At 52.8% G+C, this 21,556-nt stretch overlaps 1 protein-coding gene across 1 annotated transcript in view; it reads right to left on the bottom strand.

Moving 5' to 3' along the window:
- The window catches only part of JPH3 (junctophilin 3), a 40,391-nt gene that overhangs the window by 823 nt on the left and 18,012 nt on the right, over positions 1 to 21,556 (bottom strand). Inside the window, exons 3-4 of the mRNA XM_042821364.1 lie at positions 10,283 to 10,407; positions 5,926 to 6,836 (exon numbers count right to left, since the gene is read on the bottom strand). Coding sequence (XP_042677298.1) covers positions 5,926 to 6,836; positions 10,283 to 10,407 — 1,036 coding nt within the window. The remainder of the gene's footprint in view (positions 1 to 5,925; positions 6,837 to 10,282; positions 10,408 to 21,556) is intronic.

Here is a 21,556-nt window from a genome sequence, read left to right as displayed (position 1 = left end):
GGTTGCACCTGCCTGGGGTGGCACTTCCAGCCTGGGATGAGCATTGCATGAGCTGCTTCTCTGAGTCCCCTTTGCAGCTGCCAAGGGTGTTGAGTCTGCTGGACCCCAATGGGGCAACGGGAAGGGAGTACACAACATTCCCTGTCCTAAAGTGATAGCAGGGAGAGCTGTGTGCAGGTGGGTGGCAGCTATTTCTTGGTGTCGCTGCATCCTCATCTGTTCTCACTGCTGCAGAGCTATGCTGCCTCTAACAGCCTGCAGTGGTGCAGGTGGTTCCTCTGTGCTGTACCAGAGCCCCTGTGCCCATCCAGGTGGCACGGGGCAGGGCTGTGGGCACAACTGTGAGGAAATCCTTGCACCACTGCTGCTGGAAGAAACGCTCCGTGCCGGACACGGTGGGTTCCTCCTTTGAGCAATCTGATTCAGTTTGCATTGGGAGTGGGTGGGAGTGAGGATGCTGGAGCTTGCTGGAAAGGCATAGCTGTAGCTTAGCAACAGGGTCAGAGGGAGCTGAGCAGAGGGAGGGATGGCAGGGAACGGCTGTTGGCAGCCAGGTACCCCCCTGGCTGCTCTCAGCCACCTCCATCTGCACTGCCTGAGCTCGAGAGCCACAACCCAGCCCTGCTGCTGCCAGGTGCTGCAGTGCACGATTTAATTTGGGGGTTTTAGCTCCATTGCAGAAGATTACTGGGTTTTGTGATTTTTGAGCTTGTGTCAAATGCAATCACAGATTGTGAGCGATGATCGCTGCTGTTGTTTTTGTTGGCAGAGCAGTGTGGAGACACAAAAGGCATTTGGTTTCCTTCACCTCGCAGCCAGGGCTGCTCCCTGGCACACTGACATCAGCTGTGGTCCACGCACAGCTCCGTGTCCCTGCCAAAGGGCAGTGACCATTTCTGCCCTGCTCTGCCCATTGGATCGCCTCGATGACGTGCACACTTAAGGATGCAAACTTACCCAGCAGTGCCATGAGCCCCTGCTGCTCTGGATGCTCTCTCCTCCCAGCTAAGGGCATGCGTAGGATTCCTAATTCCGTGATATCTGAGCTTTATCCTCACCTGGGGATAAACCCGGTGCTCTGGCTCAGATTACAGCACTTTGGTACCTGAGGCCGGGGAGGGATTTATCTGGGTGAGCCCTCAGCCAGAGAAATGCAAGAGTCAACCACCCAAGCACACGCCTGCTGGCACCAGCATCACCTGGGCCCCCCTTATATGAATGTTCTGCTCTGATCTGCACCTGTTTGCATCTTGCATTTCAGCACAGAGCTAAGAGCCAACACTTGCTTTGCTGCTGTACAGCTGGACTCTTCTATGTTCTCCTCTCCCCTCCCAGCACTTCTCCCAGGGTTGGTACCCACTGGCCTTACAGTGCATTCCCTGGCAGGGGCTGGAGCCCTGCCTGCAGCAGCTGCCCACATAAGCAGCTTTGGGACATTAAAGCTTCTGTTTTAGCTCCAATTACAAATCCTACTGCACTTCTCAATGCTTACATCTGGCTTATTTCTAACTCGTGAGGTCTTTGTGCCTTTGTTCAGGGCAGGCACTTGCCCTTCTCCCTTTGGATGGCAGAGGTGTCCTGAGAGATGTCTCATCTGCTTCTAAGCCATGATTCCTTTTTTCCCATCGTGGGATGATGGGCAAATTTCATCAGCACTGCAGCTCTGGGGCACAGATAATAAGATCTTTGTAATAAGATCCCTGGGCTCCTTTGTGGGAGAAAGAAAACAGCTGTCAAGGTTATGAAAGGTAGGGGTACCAGCAGGTGCTGGGGCTCCTGCAAATGCAGGGATCAGCTGTGGAAACTCCAGGCTTTCCTCCCAAGTTGAGCAAGCCAAACCACAGATCCCAAGCCTTGGAAATGCCAAAAAGTGAACAACCCCTCCTTATGGCACAGCAGTGATCTCTGTGAATGCTTCCATCACTTTGGGGCATCTTTTGGCGTCTCCCATTGTGGCATCACCACTCCTTCCCCCACTGCTTTGTTTGTGTGTTCTGCTGGGTTTTTTTTCTCCTTTAACCGTTGTGTAGTAACTTGAGTCTTACCAGGAACACATGGGACAGCTGGTTTACAAATTAATTATGCCACAACCGTACTTAAGTATTAACAATCCATTATTATCAGTTATCGCAGGGACACGAGCTTCATCTCTGCCATGGAAACCATCATGCAGGTTACCTAGGAATCCCTTTGGGATCTGTTAGGTGTAATTACCAAGGACTTGGATCAGCAAAAAGCATACGGGCGTTGTTTTCCAGCCTCAGCACTACAAGAAATGCTGAAAACTTCACAGCTGGGTGACATTAGTGCTGAATTGTCACCTCATTGCCAGGCATGGGATGCTGTGACACAGCTCAGGAGTGCTCAGCAAGGGGAGAAGGGGGGCTGGCTTTGGTAAGGGGGTGGCGGGTTCAGGATTTTGGTGTTGTTTTGGTCAGGAGGTGGCATTTGGTCTCAGCTTTCTCAGGAAGGGATGCAGAGGTGGGGGATGGCAAAGAGAGCTGCGCTCCTCAGCTCCATCTGAGGGCCCTGAGACGGAATGGATGGGGAAGGGACACCGCTGGGTTCAGCATCACGTTGTTCTCTGAACGCTATTTGTGTTGTGTTGGTGTAAGTAAAGCCTGCGTGTGGAAGAGATCAGAGGAAGAACAGATTTAAGAAGCAAGAAGCCCAAAACTCAGCATGCACTGCAGTCCATCTCTGTGCCAGCAGCTGCCCCCCAAAATTGGGGGATGGGGGGGGAAGAGGGGGGGCTTGGTGGAAAAGGGAGGAAAGAAAGGAAGAGAGAGAAAGGAAAGAAAGAAAAATCTGAGATAGAAAGAGGAGAGGACACAGCGCTCAGCCCCACGGATGCCAACCAAAAAGCATCCCCGGGTGCTTTTTGCAGCACCCAGAGATGCAGGCAGAGCTTTGCCATCTGCTGCTTTAACCAAAATGCGGGGCTGGGGGTTGGGGGGGAGAGGGGGGGGGTGGTCCATGCGATCTGCCTTCCGCACGTCGCCGCGGTGCGGCTCCGGCAGAGTCGGCTGCACATTGGCTGCCTCCTCCCTGCTCTCCCCAGCGACAGGGAAACCTGCTCGGAATACATGGGTGGGAAATGCGCAGGCAGCGGGCGGGGGGATGCTGCAGCTCCTGCGTCCTCCTGCCTGGCACGGGGGGGGGGTTGTGCCGTCCGTAACCTCTGCAGACGGTTCGCAGACCCCTGCTCGCCCTTTGCCATAAGAAGCAACGCCATCAGCACGGGCTGCGACCGCGGAGATCGCATCTGACAGTGGATGTCAGGAGCGGATGGGGCTCTTTTTTTTTCGGTTCCTGCCCCACTATCAGGCTTTCTCAGTGCGGGGATTTTAAAGGGCCAGCCTGCTCGCATCCCGCTGCCTTCTGCCCCTGAATGAGGACAGGCAGATGGGGGCTCCTTCCCACAGCTGTGCTGGGGACCCACGGCCCTGAAGTGTTCCTTTTTGGGGGCTGCAGATGTTCGGCACCTGCAGAAAAGGGTTCTGTTCTTTTTTTCTTTCCCCCTCAGCCCTAAAAATACAGCCGATGGATAAAAGGAGCTGCTGGCCTCTTAGAAACCTTTCCCTTCCAGCAGCTCAGCAATTCCTTTCCTCCTTTCCTTTCCTTTAGGCCATTTCAAAGGCTCCAGGAACCCGCTCGGACACAGGCTTGAGCTCTGTGCCTTGTGGTTCTCAGGGCCAGAATGGACAGTGATGTCTATATAAGTTATATTAACCCAAGAATGCTGGTCCCAACGCACTGCTTTATGCTTTCATGCAGGTGTGATGACTGATACAGGCTCATTCTGTATGCACACACACACAGATCAGGCGGCTCCAAGCGCAATGTTTGGCTGTGACCCCCTGACAGCAGAGCACCAAGCATGGAGCAGGGAACGGCCTTACAGGGGAATGGAAACCAAGGGAACCCAGCTCAGAAGGGCAGAGAGGAAGGGGCAGGCGAGGTCACAGCAGTGCTGGTAGGATGGGACGTGGGGGTGGCACACGGCTGCCCCTGCTCACCACCCCTCACTGCTGCCCAGCCGCTGCAGCCGCCCCTGCAAGCGCACTGCTGTGTGCTAGAACAAATTGTTGCTGGCATTGTGGGTTATTTAAATCTGCATATTATCCCTTCCTCTGTATTACATTAGCTTCCTCCCAAACCTCCGCCATCTGTTCCACCCTCGGTTATGAATGTGAGAAAACTGAACATGCTGCTTCGCAGCTACAGCACTTCAAAGGACGACGTGCAGCCTAATGGCTGTTCTGGGCACCGCCTGGCGTTCACCCCGAATTGCCATCATTGTGATGCTGCCTTGGGATCTGTGCATCCAAAGCTGCAGCTCGTACTGGGAGCACTGGTTTTGCCGGGCTGGCAGGCTGCATCCTGCAGTCTACCAGCAGACACGCTGCCTTCATCTCCTATGAAATGCTGTGTGGGTGCTTTGGAGCCTGCGCTGAAGCTTGCAGGATGGATAGGAAAGCAGAAAGCTACAGGGCTGCGTGTGGGGGTGATTTATCATGGCAGGCCTGCAGCATCCTGGCTGCTCACGGGCTGAGATGCCACTGTTTCCTTCTCCCACCCATTTGTTCCCATCCTCTGGCAGCACAGGACCATCCAGCCCTACCCGACTCAACGAGGGCCCACATCAGACCACCAGCACTTCACCCAGCACTGCAAAACACGGGGGAGAAGGGAGGCAGCTGTTCTTGGTGTGAGTCCTGCAATCCCCAAACACAATGGCTGGGAAGGACCCAAGAAATCGCAGAGCTCAGCTTCATCCAAGCTGTACCCAAGCTGCAGATGCCCAAGCTGCTCTCGCACCACCTCCTCCCTCCCAGCCACCAGGGAATCGATCCCAGCTCTCAACTCACCAGCGGTTGCTAATGGCTCACCCCTGCCTCTTCTGCTCGCATTTAAGCCCATTAATTCTGTTCAAGAACAGATTATTACTTCCTACATTGCAGCAGCTGTTATACGCTTGAAGATTGCTTTGTCTCTTCTTCTCTAGCCTGAACAACTCCAGCTCTTCCCAGCAGCCATCTCCATTGAGCCCCTCTCATCCCGAAATGAGGAACCCACAGGTGTCCCATGGGCTGTTATCCAAATCCCACAGGCTGTGCTGCTGGAAGCAGGCTCATGCTCTTCTCCCTGACTTGTAGAGCTCCTGGCTAGCCCATCACCCTCATTGTAGTTGCCCATTGCTTTCCCTGCCTGAATTGCATCCACCTGCCTGCACGGACTGAGCCCAACCCATTTGTGACATGCCCTGCTCCACCTGGGTCAGGTCCCCGGTACAACACAGTGACAAAGACACTGCTTTGGCATCACACAGCAGTGGAGAGGGGCTGCAGGTCAACGCAATGCCCAACCACCACGAATTGAGCAGGAATGTCATGTTACACTTTTGGGTCATATCATGCTCCTGGGTCATATCACGCTCTTGGGTCACGTTGCAATCTAGAGTTGTGCATCACCCTTGGGTCACATCATGCTCTTGGGTCATGTCACACCACTGGGTCAGTGTCACATCCTTGGGTCATGTCACAACCTGAGCCAGCATGAAGTTCTGTTGCTAAAACCCAACAAGGAAGCGTCACCAAAGCCCCGCCTGCCCTTGCACCTTTCCCCCAGGTGAATACTTCGTGCCCACCAGCTCGCCTGTTCTTATTGCTGGCCCCCAGGGATAGCTTACGAAGCTCAGACTTCCCTGCTTGCATCCTCCAGCGATAAAACCATTGTTCCCACCAAGAGAATCTGCAGAGGAAACCCTGCATCCCCTTCCAGCAGGTACTCCAATGCAGCAAGGGAGAACAGAGGGGAGATTCCAGACACAGACCCATAGCAATGCAGAACTCACTGCAGTCCCACGACAGCTCCGTACCAGCTTTCTCAGCCAGATCTGAACACACAACGTTGCCTACTTACCGTACTGGATTTGAGCGCATCCCCACTGTCCTCTTCAGATTCTAGTGCAACAGGTAAGGATTTCTGTGGCGGGGAGAAGGTTAAGTCCCACCTTAGTAGCCGGGGCTCAGCTTTGTCCCCAAATCTCAGGTTTTCCAGTTTCTGAACCGTAGGCTCGGCAGAGGAAGCTGGCCTGAAATTCTCTTTGTTCTGGGACTTAGACCTCAGTCTCTGAACCCCGAAGCCCCGCTCTTCCCCGCGGTGGTCGTCAGCCATGCTCCTGCAGGCTCCCCCTTTGCTGTAGTGTCTTTTTTGGGTGTGAATCTCTTGCATATACGAATCCATCCTCATGAGGGGCTTCATCTCCATCTCGTAATTGCTCATCTTCTCCTCGTCTAGCTCAAGCAGCTTGGAGCTCCCTGAGCTGTGGTTGTGAGACCTGTGGTGGGAAGTCCAAGAAACCGTGGCTGGGGAATCTGTCCACCTCTCTCTTTGCTTGTGGTTGGAGGCCAAGTGTTTGTGCCCTCCGCTCCGCCCTCGGTAATCTTCGGGGACGTTGGCCGACCCACTGCGCAGCGTCCCGCTTCTCACGCCGCGCGTCCCGCCCGCCTTCTCTTCGCTCCAACTGTTGGGTCGCAGGTAATCCCCGCCTCGCCCCTCCAGCAACATCTGGATCTCCCCACCCCTCTCTTCGTCCACCGAGACCTGCCTGGAGAAGTGAGCGCTTTTGTTCCTGCAGGAAGGGCCCAGCGGCGGCGTGGAGGAGGGGCTGGCGGGGAAGCTCTGCAGAGGACTGTCCTCCGGGGTCAGGTCGGACGGCGTCGTCCCTTTCCTGTAGAGCTCGGGGCTCTCCTGCTGCAGCGGGGTGCCGGTGGAGAGGACCTCGATGTCGTCGCTCGAGTTCTGGCGTTTGGGTCTCTGGCATTCGAGCCCTTTTCAGGGAGTGGTTGAAGGGGGGAAAGAGAGGGAGGAAAGGAGACAGGGTTATTTCTGTTCATTTTTTAATGACAAAGAGGAGAGATGAGCGTTGGGTGGCCAGGAAGCTACAGGGTCGGGTCAGGACTGCGGCAGAGAGGAGCCACGCACAACTCGTGCCACCGGACCCAGAGCGAAGGCGTCACACATCGAGCCCAAGGAGCACCAGGTGGCTTCTCCCTGGGGATGGGCAGCTCAGGAGCAGCTGAGTGTCTTCTGCAGGTGGCAGGTGAGAAGCACGGCGCTTCTCCAAACAACTAAAAACTCTGGGTGGTATGAATCCTTCATGAGACACTACATAATTTCGGATGGTTGCAAGCCACCAGTGGTTAAGTCTCGTTTTACCCTCTCAAGGCGTAGCTGTCCTCAGCTAAAGCCGTGCTAAATTACATGAATAATTTGATAAATATATTAACTGCCTAATGCCCCTGAAATGCATCTAATTGCAATTGCTATGGCTAGACAAGAAATGAGTCTCAAAAAGAAGAACTCAATTTCTTACCGTGGTTTAAAAATAAATGCTCGGAAGCGCCTGCTCTAATCTCCATGCTTTCTCTGAGCCATTTGCTCTCGTGCAACTTCTTGGGGAGCCGTGCCTGTGCACCCCGTGATGTGATCTGGATACGTATGGGAGATGCTGATGGATGCCCCCACAGGAGGACTTGCAGGGGAGGCCAGCAGGAGCTTGGAATTTTCCTGCTGAAGTAATTTCTCAGTGGGAAATTGGGCTCCTGATATGTTTTCTTTTCTGTGTTGTTTGCCACAGGAAATTCTGCTTGTGTTTTGGGACAGTACTCAAACAGCTCGGTCTTAGTTGGTTCCCTGTGAATCTGTGGGAGAATGGGTTTCCCAGGGTTTATCTGGGGTCCCCGGGCGATCCTTGTACCGCTGGGGAATGGAATGAAGGAGAAAGATAGAGCTCACCGCTCTGTTTTTGTGCAGAAAATCTCCCTGAGGGCCTTCTGGGGAAAATACAGGTAGGTGGGCTGCTGGCTGCTGGGGAGATGTTCCCAATTCACATCTTCCTGGCTCACACATGGGAAACTGAGGTGGGGAGGGAATAAAGAGCTACATATGGGAAAGCTACTTGTATGGCTCAGATGCAGCCAGCTGTTGGTGCAGGCTCACCTGATATTAAGGACCATAGAATCATTCAGGATGGAAAAGACCACTAAGACCACCAAATCCAACCAACCCCACCATCCCAGTGACCACATCCCTCAGTGCCATTTCTCCATGGTTCTGGATTACCCCCCGAGATGGTGACCCCACCACTTCCTGCTCAGCCTATGACAGAGCCTGACTGCTCATGCAGAGGAAGAAATTGTTCCTGATGTGCAACCTGAACCTCCCCTGGTGCAACTTAAGGCCACTTTCTCCTGTCCTCTTGAGCATCCCTGCTCGTCTCAGGCTTTGAGCACTCTTCCCCTGTTCAGGTCTCCAGAGTTCTCAATGGAGATGCAAAGACTGGAAAGCTTCCACCAGCTCCAACCACCAAAGGCAGCCTCAGCCTGCTCACAACTCTGCTCCATCGCCTTCACATCAGCCCAAGGCTCTCACAGCCACCCCGAGCCCTGTGATAGAGGTAAGAAAGGCGGACCATGCTCCTGCATCCTCATTTTAGGATCATAGAACCGTTAAGGTTGGAAAAGACCACTGTGACCATCGAGTCCAACCGCTGACCCACCCCACCATGCCCACTAAGCAAGTCCGTGCATCCTCACCCCATCTCAAATTTTCCCCACCCAGACCTGTAATGGGCTGAACTATTTCTGCTTCTCCTTCCCTCTGTGTTTTCACCCCCCACACTGTGCAGCCCTGGCTGGGGCTTGGGGTCGGGCAGCGATGCAGGGCTGCAGGCTGCTCTTTGCAGAGGAACACGACCAATGCATGGTGCCATCCTGCTGGCTTTCGGTACCAAAGGATGTTCAACAATTATTCTGCTCTAAAATTAGCTGGCAAGCACGTGATGTTCCTGGAAGAACCGTTGTGAGAGCGCTACGGAGGATGCGGAGCACCAAATCTGGATCTCCAGCAGGAGATTTAAGGCAGCCGTGCCTGGCCATGGCACCTTCAAGGAGAGCACGTGCCCCATGTTTTGGGTGGTGTGTTTGTTTTTTAATGTCCTCTAAATGCAAGGTTCTGCCCCCCTTCCCTCATGCATGACCCACCAAGGGGTGAGCGCCAGAAGCACGAGCCCCACCACCAGCTGTGCACTGCGTCCCCATCCAGCAGCTAGTAAAAAATGTATTACCTAAAAACATCTTTCTGAGAGGTGGTTTAAAACAGCCAAGAGGAAATGGAGATGAGGAATATCTCAGGGCTGAGGAAGCCCCAGGGACCACACAGCCCTGAGAAAATGCTCAGATCTCCGACAGACAAACTGGAGGTCTGCAGGTAGAGGAGAAGGGTGTTTAAGCAGGGCTGTGCTTTCTACCAGCAAAAATGGGGCTGCGTGGGGCTCTGCAGCAGACCCACTGCATGGGATGGTGGGGTTGAGAGATCCCCTCTGCCTGGCGAGCAGCACCCCGACGTGAGTCACCGGCACCAGCCCTCGAGCAATTAAAGGGAATGAGTAATCTCCAGTTAAAGAGCTGGAGAGGGGAGAAAATAATGACAGACGCCTCCTAATGAGGGTTTGGTGCAGGAAAAGTTTTGAATAAAGCCATTCATACACATTAATTACTATGTTAATTATGGCTGCGGGGACTTGGATAGCTCCCTCCTACCCCTCTACGCGCAGCTTTGGTGGGGCAAATCCCCCTGTGGGCTGAGCATCCTTGGCTTCCTCCTCCCAGAGCCCTTCCTGAGAGAAAACTGCTCAGCTGGGCACTGCCTGCTCCCCCCACCCTTGATGGGCAAAACCTGGTAGAAACCACTGAGAAAAGCTGGAAATGCCAGAGGGACACCTGGCTCTGCGCACATGTAAATGCATACAAGTCCATTGGGCAAACCCTGAGTGCGTGTTCCTTGATACCTTTGCACTGAAGGAGCACATAATACACACTTACAAAGCCCAAACTTTCCAAAGAAAGAAGAAACCAAGCTCTTGAAGCCATAGGGTAGAACAGTGAGTACTTTTGGGATCATCTGAATTTGCGTGTTGCTTTTGGAGCCATTGGTTTTGTTTTCTGGGCAACCATTGGAGACTATGTGTTAAAAAGTGGAATTATTTCAGTGCAAGGAGCCAAAGTCCCTGCTCTGACAGGGCTGCATGTGTTTGAGTGTTGTGTTGCGTATGGGAAAATAAGGCTCCACAAGCTGATGCTATGGGCACACAATGGTGCCAGGGAGCTGCGGGCACACAGAGGGTGTGCAGGGCTCATTTTTGCCTATTCTATTTGCAAACCCTGATATGAGATACGTGCAATGTGGGCTGTCCAGTGAGGCATCACGCACTGACCGTTTTCCCTGTGCTGGAAGGAAGGAGAAAACTCTTTGGCAGTGATCCTGGCGATGCGCGCTTCCTCCTGGGCTTTCTGTGCTGCTGTCATGGCCGCCTCTGCCTTGGCCCGGGAATGGGAGGTTCTGCAAGGCAAGCAGAAAGACAAGGATGTGAGCAGAGGGTCACAGCACTGCTTGGGGTTTCCCTTGGTCCCCCCAAAGCCCAACCCAAAGGGTTTGGGCAGAGCTGTGCCCAGTGGTGTTAATGCGTTGCCGCTTTGCGATCTCAGCTCCAAGCGGTTGCAATAGTGGTGATCTTCAGTGGGGACTGAGTGCTGCAAAAAGGGCTGTGTTAAAGGCACGGTGAAGGCTTTGATCTGCAAAGCATCTCCACTCCTGCGTACCGCCTGCCAAAATCTCCATCCCGCACCTCCAGGCTGATCCCTACAGCAAACCCTGCAGACTGAAGGCGAGGAAAGCAGTCAAAGCACAGCAGGGAGAAACCCAGCGAGCACTCAGCAAACCCTAAGGTTCCTGGGACACGATGGAGATCCTGGGGCTGCCCTGCACTCAGCCAACACCGCGTCAGATGGATCAGCACCCACACCCTATTGCACAGAGTGCATCCTCCAGAGGTGTCCCTTCCCCTTAGCGAAGCTCTCGAGGCACTTTAAAAATCCTCCTGTTCCTCCCCGCCCCGGTGCAGGCAGTGATATAAATAGCTCTGCTGATTTCTTTTCCCTCCAAAAGCAGGCCCTCCATCTCCTTTAATCACTTTTTTTTTTTTTTCTTTTTTTTTTTTCCCTCCTGCTCTCTGAATTCCCTCTAATTTTTCGACATCTGCTTGGAGAGGAGTTGCCATTTCTGACAGGCTCCTATAAATGGAAAACAGGGCCAGCAACGTGCCTCGCTCCGTGCCACGCGGTGTGAGTGGGAGCGCAGCTGTGCCCCATCACCTCTCTAAGCCCAGGCAGGATGTGAACATCCCCTGTCCCTTTTGTCCTTTGTTTTTAAGTGCCACAGACTTGCCTTTGCTCTAATCAGTGCTTTTTTAAAAATGCAAACCGACTGCTCCGCAGTAATTATAGTATCACAGAATGGCTTGGCTCCGGTTCCAACCTGCCTACCATGGGCAGAGCTGCTGGCCATCACATCGTTTGCTCAGAGCCCCATCCGGCCTGGCCTTGGGCACCTCCAGGGGCGGGGTACCTACAAACAGTGCCAGATGAGGCTTGAAATTAGGATGCTGCCTGCCTGAGATTGTCCTATGGGCACTTCTATGGGAGCGGTCCATCCATCAGCTCACAATGCTCCTCCATCCTCCTCTGCCTCCTCTACCTCCTTGACCCAGGAGCGGTCTGGAGAAGGGTCTGTCCCTGCCGTGCTGCAGTGCTCTCAGACAGCATGCTGCCAGTCCCTGCAGGCCTGGTACAAAGGATTAATAACGGCTGGTGGTGTCTGGACCGCACTCAGCAGGCAGGATTACACGCTGCCGCCAGATCTGCTCCCTGGAGAGGCAGCTGGAGGCAGATAGCTGGAGCTATCTGTCACTTCTTCCAGCACTGTGCCAGCAAAGGAGGCTGGGAGCAGCTTGTGCCGCTCACAAGCAGTCCTGGGGACAGAGGAAGCTGTCTGCAGAATGGAAGGGCATGTTGGAGCAGCCTGCAGGGAGCATCTGTGCTACGCTCCTCTCTCATGGACCCATTGGCTCCCATTTCTTCATTGAGATGGTTCAAAACATCCATCCCCTTGGCGTGGATGACTTTTCATCCCTTTGGCTTCTTGGCTTCCCTTCCCTTTGGTGTCGTTGACTTTCCGTCCCTTTGGGTTGATGGCTTTCCATCCCCCTGGGATGGGTATCTTTCCAACCTTTTGATGTTAATGGCTTTTCATCCCCTTGAATTGATGGCTTTCCATCCCTTTGGGGTGATGATTTTCCATCCCTTTGGACTGATGGCTTTCCATCCCTGGGAAACTTACTCCAGGATCTTCTGGACCAGTTCTTCTCCATCAGACCAGCCCAGGAACAGCAGCTGCTTGGGGGTTCGACCCGGGCAGAGTTAAAATCAATTACATTAATTAAGTCATCTCCAATCTAAAATATTTGCAATGCCCACAAAGCAGACAGAGCGCTGACTGCTGCACAGAGGCGCAGGCAGGCTTAATTGTTTGTAATGCTCTCTAAGATGCTTGCAGAGAGACGGCGTCGGAGTGAAAAGCAGAATTATGATGATCTATACGTTGCATAATAAAATACATAAGTATTCCCAAATAAATGCAAGTAATCCAGTTAGTGCTCGCATGACTTTGTCACATACTAAATTTAACAGCTGTCTCCTTTATACATGCCTGCTGCTCGTGGCGTGCACTAAATCTTAATTCCCCAGCTAATTGACTTTCTCTCCATGTAAAGCAGTTCTTCCTCCACAGGCACTGATCTACTCACCTTTCTCAGTCACAGGTGGGGATTTTGCTGGGGTGTTGCCCAGCTCTGAAACTGGACAGTAGGTCAGAGGGGCTAAATCCTAGAAACCACAGTCAAAATAAGCTTGAATTTGTCCCTTTGTTGCCTAATCCTGCAATGACCACGCTGGAATAATGCCATTGTTTGCAAGGACTTGATGCCCCTTGCACCTCATTTCAGCCGTTAGAAGTTGTGCCTCTGCTGGAAGATGCTCCATTAGGTTTCCTCTGCCATTGATGGATGAGTGTGGGAGAAGGATCCCAAGGTAATGGAAATGGGCTCAGTATCGATGCACACAAATGCAAAGGAGCTTTGGAGGATGGCTACAGCTTCTAAATCTCATCTTAGCCCACAGAGCATCCAAACAGGATGGTGTCGGAGGCTGGGAAGAGCCAAAGGGGGATGCTGGGGTGGACTGGAGCTCCTGAGACCCATGGGTCTGTTCTGATCCACGAATGGCTTTGGGCTATTGCATTTATTGGGTTTTGCCAAGCTGACTCACTGCTCTCCTAGACCGGGCATGCGATCAAACTGGCAGGAGGCACTGGCAGGAGGCAGGGGAAACAGCAACCAAACATTGCTGCAAATCTTTGCAGATCTCTTGCGATTCAGCCAGAAGTGACAGGGGAAAGGATAATACCTGCGAGCGCCTCGTAATGCCAAGTTTATCGGCTCCGGCTAATCTATAAGAAGCTGGAATCAACTGATCTGAAAGGAAGAATGTGGCTTTTCAGGAATGCCAACAGCGATTCCTGCTCGGCTCTGTATGCACTAAGAGCTGAGAGGGCTTTTGCTGCAAAACCAACGCTCAGGGCTGGGTTAGCCATAAAGGAGTGAGCTTTTGTTGGGAAGAAACAAAGGAAAGATAAGACCAGGCAAAGCTTGAGCGGTGTCTATGCTAACAGAGAGCTCTGGCAGGAGAACAAATTTAGGCTGGAAATTTGTGGACCATTGGAAATATTTCTGGAACGGAGTCTGCTCAGGAGTGGTAAAGGTGATGCTGGGGTTCATCAAAGCGAGGGCTGACGAGAGAGCCATCCTCCGTGCTCCTTTTTCCCTGGTGTTCCTGTAAGGAAAGCAGACTCTCTTCTGAGAAAAAAAAGAAGTAACAGACTTTTTGAGAAAAACCTGTCCGGGGCCAGAGGCAGTTGTGTGGAAACTGGGAAATTTGCATCGTTTGTGGCTTAAATGTGACGAAGAATCATATGGGCAACATTTCTGAGCAAGGAGGGCTCTTTCCCAAAATTCATATGGCAGCTGTTGCTGGGGAATTCCATTTCCTTAGCTAACAAAGCCATCCCTTGCTCAGTGGGATCCTGGCACGCCAGGGAATCACAAAACTGCTGCTGTGCTGCTTCTGTGTGTTGGGGTGGAGACAGCCAGCAATTCCCCCACGGCAGAAAGCTTGGCTCTCATTGGCATCTCCATCACTGCCCCTTGAACTGCCCGATCCTACAGCAAAACCGTGTTGCAATATCTGACAGTGCTCAGCTAATGATCAGAACTGTTCCTAAGGCCTCCTCCTGAGCAGTGTTTTGGGGCCTGATGAGGAGCTCTGCTTGCCCATAGGCACACACAAGCAGTGCGGATGGGGTCACGCCGGCAGTGAGCTCATCCCAGGCCATAATGAGCAGCCTCAAGTTTTCCTAAGGGAGCAGGCTGGCTCCATTGGATTCACTTTGTCTCTCAGGTCAATATGTAATCAGGCAGCTTTTGTGTTTTGCTTTTTTTTTTTTTCCCCCCTCCAAATGCATCTTTATCCTCCTATTGGAGGAACGTTTTCTCCCTCCATTACAGAAGGTCATGCATTTTTCAAATGGCAAAATTCAATTAACACATGGTAGCTGCTAGAAAATACTTTGGGGAAAATTCAGTGAGAGCGTTTCTCGGGGCACAGAAGTCTCAGGGCTCTGCTTTCCTGTTTGGTGGCTGCCTTGGGGCCGACCGCCCGCGTGCACAAAGCTTGCTTGGCTGCAGCATGCTCAGCTGCATTGACTTGGCTGGGGTTATTTCACACTCCCATTAGCACAGCTGAGAGCAGGATCTGGCCCTAATTGCAGCAAACTGAGATGCACTGAGAGCTGTAAAGCAAAAGTCCCTGAGTGATCAATGCCAGTAAACCAACCCTAGAGCTGAGGGGAAGGGGGTGAACACCAATGCAGCCCCAGTCAGGGCAACCCAACCCCTGCCTGGGACCTGCCTCCACCCCAGGGCTGCCTCAAACCCTGATGCTTGGCCACAATTCCCACTCTCCTCCATGGGACAAATGGGGACTGAATTATTAATAGCTGCTGCAGACTGTCTGGCTTCTACCTCTGCGGGAGCACGGCTGATTTAGGGCAGAGCGTGGCCATGTGGTGCTGCTGGGGAGGGCTTCAAACCCATCTTGCATGCCTGTGCCCACAGGGCTCCGGCTCAGCATCCTTTCCCATCCCACATCCAGCATCCTGCTGGCCCTGTAAGACCAGCCCCATAGCTGGGGTGGCTGCGAGCCGGGGCTGGGCTCTGTCTAGACGCTTCCTTCAGGGAGTTGAGAGATGGCAGCAATTAACAACCTGTTTGTTATTTTCACTATCTGGCATTTATTGCCCCGATAAAACCCACTCTTAATTCCAGCTTGACTCTTTTCACAGCTCTCCTGGTTGGGTTGTTATTGCACTAGGCTTGCCTTGAGTGATTTGTGAAGGCAGTAATACAGTGCCGGTGTTCAGGGGGTGGAATATTAGACTCACCAATTAGCTATCTGCACATAAATTCCCATTTACCTGCTTATCACAAGCATATCTGCCTTGCCTGCTTCCTCCATTTACTTTTTCCTTTACCATCCCTCCCTGTTGCTGGAATGCTTAATCAAGGAGCAAAAAGCAGCTAATGTGACCCCCTGACATGACGTAATGCAGCCAAAAGCTTCTGTAGCCAGACAAAGCAGGTGCTGTGCACAGCAAGGGAAGCACCTGGCTGCCCAGCTCCAGCCCAAGGAGATGAAGGAGGAACCCACCAAAGCTGCATGTGCAGCCCCCTGGACCCTGAGCCAGATCCTTCTCAGGGCAGGACCAAAAAGGCTTAACACCTCCACCCTCTCCAGCTCACCTTATTGCCATCATCCCAATTCAGTCACAGGGATGCTTGTATTTTTTTTTTGTTATCCCTATCAGTGCTAAACAATAAGTGCCAGCCTGGCACAGCCAAATATATTTCAGAGGGCTGGGGCATATGGAATCACATAATCATGAAGGTTGGAAAGGCCACTAAGATCATCTAGTCCAACCATCAACCCATATGGGGTGGGTGGACGGCTCTGGTACCCAGTGGCAAATTTACCACTGTTGGCCAGGATGGCTCTGCAGTATCCTTCCCAATGAAAGGACAAGCAGAACAGGCCAACCCATGCATCTCTCTCGTGGTGGATTTCCTTCTTTTCCTTTTTGCTCCTGGCAAGGGCAAAGTGAATGGATCTTTCACACCCAAGACTGTGTGCAAGCTGCTGTGAGACGTTATTTACAGCTCCTGAGATAATTAACATCTGGAGAGGGAGTCTCATCTCCTGCCATCTGTCACTTGTAATGAAGCTACAGAGGATGGGGGTGAGTGATGAAGCTGGGCAGCACCTGCCTGTCCTGGTGCTTTGGTCCTACTGGCCCAGAGCTGCGTGCAGGAGTGGAGCTTTGCCTTGAAGGAAGGACAACACTGATGGAGAATGGAGACAGGTGGGAACAAATCCAGCTCCAGGTATGGAGTTTCCCATCTTCTTATAAGCTGGAAACATTTCAGATATGGTGTGGCTGTGGCATAGGCTGCCCAAAAAAGCTGTGGGTGCCCCATACCCGGAGATGCTCAAGGCCAGGTGGATGGAGCTATGGGCAACCTGACCTGGTGCCTGGTTCAGTAGTTGGCAACCAGCCCACGGCAGGGTGTTGGAACTGGATCATCTTTGATGTCCCTTCCAACCCAACCGTTCTGCGATTCTCTGCTTGCAGCAACGTTGGGAGGTTCATCAGCTGCTGGAAAATGATGGCAGGTGATGCAAGACCTGCAGGAACGCATTTGGAGCAGGGTGTGGGAAGAGTAGGCTTCAAGGAAAGGGAAGAAATGGGCAGAAGAGATGCGGAGATGTTCTCTTCTTCCAATCACTGTGGGTTGGATGGGGCAGGTTTCCATGTGTTGTGTTTTTTTTGTGTAAGTACCCAGGTACATCATGGAAAAGGCCCATTTGAATGATGAGAGGAGAAATGGGAAACATTAAGCTCCCTCTGGTCCCTGCTCTTGTCGAGTGCCTGCAGACAGCCGTCCACGCACACATCCCAAAGGCACAAACACTCCTCTAACCCTGAGCAAAAATAGCACGTTACAAACGATCCTGCCACTTCCAGGCAGGAGGCAAAACAGGTTGGAAGAAATCACTAACAACCCTTGGCAAGAAAGAGAAGAAGAAAGAACCAAGAAAAAGCAAACGAAGGCACAAAAATCTCAGAGGAACCTGGGCTCTGCTGGATCCTCTGCACACTGCAGATCTATACTGTCTGTATGAAATGCAAAAACAGAGCAGCAGAAAAGCCCGACATCGATGCCGCATTTGGGTGGAGATTTTTAAATGCACAGCAGGCCAAGTTAGAGCTCCCAGAGCAGCCATAACTCAGCCTGCTTGGACACGTGTAGCATTTAGTTTGGCTGTGCATGCTGCTGACTGTAATGACTCCAGGCTGGATCCAGCATTCCTATTGCATCTCTCTGTCTCCAGGCGAGCCGGCTCCAACATGGCACCGCTTGGGGCCTCCTCCATCCCTGTGCATAGGGGCAGCTGGTTATTTTGGGAGCCACCATGGATTCGACAGGTGGCAGAGAATCATAGAATCACATAGAATCGGAGAATCATTAAGGTTGGAAAAGACCACTGAGATCATTTAGGCCAACCATTGACCCACCCCACTATGTCCACTAACCGTGCCCCCAAGGCATGACCACGGTGGGGCCGTGCAGGGTGTGGATAGGGGGCTTGGTGTGATGCCAACCATCCACCTGCAGGTGGTCATGCCCTGCAGAGGTGGGATCAGGACTGGATCACCCCAGTCAATAATGAAAGCCAACCTTCTCGAGATAGATGAAAGGCTGGTAGGAAATCCTGGCTTAGTGGGGACCTGGAGGATGGCTGCCCCGTGCTGCAGGTTGAAAGGGTTTGGTGGACCTTCAGCATTCCTCACGAGAAGGCTCCCTAAAACAGCCCATTCCTCCCCATCTTTCACACTGACCTCCTCAGCTGGCTGATGGCACACATGGGATGAAGAGTGGGGTAAAAACTCCAACGCCAGAGATGGAAAGGGCAGAACAGAGAGAGGAATTCAACCCCGGCATGGGCACAGGTACTGGGGGAGCCCCTGATTGGACTCCAGGAGAGCCCCAAAGCCCATCCATGAGCCATCGGCACAGCCTGGCCCTTTGGGACATGTTGGAGACTTTCCCTACAGCTGAAGGAAAAGCACTTGGAAGAAGAGAACGTGGGGAAGTCCAGCAAAAATTCCAGGTGAAGGAGAAGCTTATGGGCAGGAAAAGCAGATCCATCCGTTTAATTTCAGTTTCATTTTGATGCCTGGAAAAGAATGAGTCAACCCAAATTCTGAAGCAAAACAACAGAACCACGAGGAAAAAGCCTTGTTTTTCTTTCCCTAACCCTTTTTACCCCTTTTGGGTTTTGGCTGAATTGCTTTGGCACTTTCACAAGTTTTGGTCTCCTCAAGCAAAACAGACATTTGGCAAACAAGATTCCCAGGCAATTTTTGTCTTTATTTTGTATATATATGTTATTATATATATATATATATATAATATTATTTTTTTTTTCTGCTGTGGGAGCTCCTGAAGCCTGAAAGACACAGCATGATGTTGAGCTCAAGAGCCATCCTCTGCCTGTAGGATGTGATTGAGAGGGATGCTCTGTGACGTGCCTCTGGCCACACAGCATTGCAACCAGCCAACACTCAGCAGAAACCCACCCACACCGCAAAGCAAACTGCAATAAAGCTTGTCCAGAGCCAGCAACAGACTTGTATCACTGAACTTCATATTTTAGTTCCAGCACAGGCTGGAGCTGGGCCAGGACATGGAGCTGACACGGCCCTGGCAGTGCTGACGGATGCTCTCCAGCTGCTGGAGGAGTGGTGTGAGATATCTGGCCTCATCCTCTGGGATTTCTCTGCTGCCTCCAGGTCTGTGGGGTGGGGAGAGCGGCTCGTTTCTGTGCAACAGGGCAGGGGACTGAGGGATGGACTGAGATGGCCCAGTACTTTGAGTGATGGGGTAGTAAGGCTGTAAGAGATGCTCAGAAACCAAACAAGCTGTGATGGACACAGCTCTTGGTACTTCACTGGGATGGAGCTGGGGGTAATGGGAAGCCAGACAGCGCTGTGAGGGACGTGACAGCATCATCTCCATCTCCACAGCCACCTCCAGCTCCTGCATTGCTGACTGTATAGCACACAGGAACCCCTCCCCCCCCCCCCAGCAGCATCCCATTAACCCCACTGCTTAATGCCACCCTGGAAGGTGCCCAAGGGAACAGGGACGGGGTGCCAACATCCCCCAGCACAGCTGAGCCCTGCACAGGGTTATGCTGAACACAGATCCACAAAGCCCTACTAAATGCACACCAGACACTAAAACACTGCAAAATATGTTGCATCAGGATGCTGCCGGCAGTCCCCACAGCTCCGTTCCCTTTGGGGATGGGAGGAGGGATAAGGCTGTTGGGTGATATTTCCCATCCTTTATGTGCTGCCTGAAGCTGACCCATCCTCGTGGGTTCCCACAGCCCGGATGGGACAGGCAGGAAGGAGAGGGACCCATGTTCAGCCCTGTGCAGCTGCTTTGGGGCTGCCCACACCCTGCTGCTGTGCGAGCGCTGCCGGCTGCAGCCCCAATGGCTGTTGGAGAGGAAAAAAAAAATGAAATACACATCTTCTGTGTTGCCACAGCAACGAGCAGCTCCTGCCTGCCTCAAACTTCAGAGCCCACCCAGGAGATGCTTTACTCCACAGATGTGCGCCCCAAGCACCCCACAGCATCCTCTGGTTGGGATGCAGCCCCTCGTCACGCCTTGAGGATGGCAGACAGCCCCAGATCTGCTCTTCCCCTAAGGCAGAGCCCGTGAAAATCTCCACTTAAGCAATTGACATACAACAGGGGAAGGGATTCAGAGCTCGGGGGAGAATCTGGGCTTTTAATTATTGATGCTTCACCTCTGTGCTGTGGTGATGAGAGACAGAGCAGACAGACTCAGGCTTATAGCAGAGAAAGCATTTCTAGGATCCAGGTGAGTTGCAGATCCCTGCCCCAATCCTGCCCCATGCCTCTGGCATTGGAAAAAGTGCCTTCCAGGGCTGGAGCATCCCCCAGGAGACAGGGAGAAAATGGGGAGAGGCAGAAACTGCTGGGGAATCCCAGCTTGGAGCCCAAGGTGGGTAAAAGAAGCTGATTGAGGAGGCTGTGTCATCACTAAAAGGGGATTTTAGGGTGCTCAGCACCCTGAAGAATTGGGACCTTGCTTAGTCACAACTTCAAGGGGATAATCGTTGGATCCATGGGTTAAATCCGCCAGGGATTTCCAAGGGGGGAAAATTCACTTAGCGAGGTCCGTGGTCCAATCCTTTAATTTCCTGGATTAGGGAGGCAGGTTTGTCCTGCGTGGACAAGGAGACACAAATCTCATTCCTTTAGGATTTCCAGATTTGGGGAATGGTCCCCCTGCTCCTCCCGAATTCACGTCTTTGAATCTCTGCCAGTGGGGACAGCGATCCTTAACAACACCCACAAGGAAAACATTCAGTATTTTTGCCCGGCTCTGCGTTTTCATCTCAGCTGCACTCCTGATATTGCTTTTGCCTCACTCCAGAAAGGAAATAGGGCTCGGGGCTGGGGGGGCTGAGGAGCATGGGGGTTGTGGGGGGGTTGCTGCAGGGATGCACAGGGGTGGGAGGGTGGGGTGGGAGCAGCACAGCCAGCAGGGATGTGTGCCGGGGAGTCAAAAACGAGAGCTGGGAGATGAAAAGCAAGCAGGCCTCTCTCACAGGATGGGAAGGCAGCACTGGGGCTTGCTGCAGCATAGGGACACCCTAAAGCTTGTGTATGTGGCATCTTTGGGGTGCACCACACAGCAGCTCCTGTGGATCTGGGGGTAAGGATGCCACAGCTATATGCCACACTTGAGCCTGCTGCAGGATGTCCTGTGGCCCTGCCAGCTGCTATGGTGAGGATGAGGAGGGAGGAAGGCTCAGGGGCTGTGAGCCAGGCAGCTGCGCAGGGCTGGGGGAGGGGGGAGGTTCCTCCCAGAGATAGCTGAGAAAAGCAACCCTGTAATTTTTTTCTCATTGAACAGCGGCAGAAAGGAGAAGCAGGGGATGGCTTTTGGTCCTCGCTGGCTTTTCTTCCTCCCCCCCCCTCTTATGAAGAAGTGCTGCTTCACCTGAAACTATGGGGTGGCAGCACCCTGCTCCCTTCCTGCTGCCATCAGCATGAAGAAGAGCCTTCCCCATCCTCCTCCTCCTCACCTCCTTCCATCACCCTGCACAGCAGAGGCAATGCCCTGCCCTGCCTGCCCTATGCCCACGTCAGTGGAGATCCACATGGACTGGGAGGCTGCAATCATCCTGCACTGGGCTCGTTCTGCCCCTCAGCTCAGCCCATGTACTAAGCTGGTAGAAGTGTTGGATTAAGAAGCAGGCAGGTGATCTGGGTGCCTGATGGGCTGCTGTGCACAGAGGAGGAGGAAGAGAGGGAGGAGAAAGAAGAGGAGGAGAAGGCAGGCACTGATTGAGCCCCCATGGTATCACTTCTTGGGAT

The sequence above is a fragment of the Centrocercus urophasianus genome, unplaced genomic scaffold, assembly GCF_019232065.1.
Source record: "Centrocercus urophasianus isolate 14NV4802_14NV808 unplaced genomic scaffold, USGS_Curo_1.0 seq_2, whole genome shotgun sequence".
Taxonomy (NCBI): Eukaryota; Metazoa; Chordata; class Aves; order Galliformes; family Phasianidae; genus Centrocercus; species Centrocercus urophasianus.
Note: the sequence above shows the minus strand (reverse complement) of the source record. Positions and strands in the feature narration are given on the sequence as shown.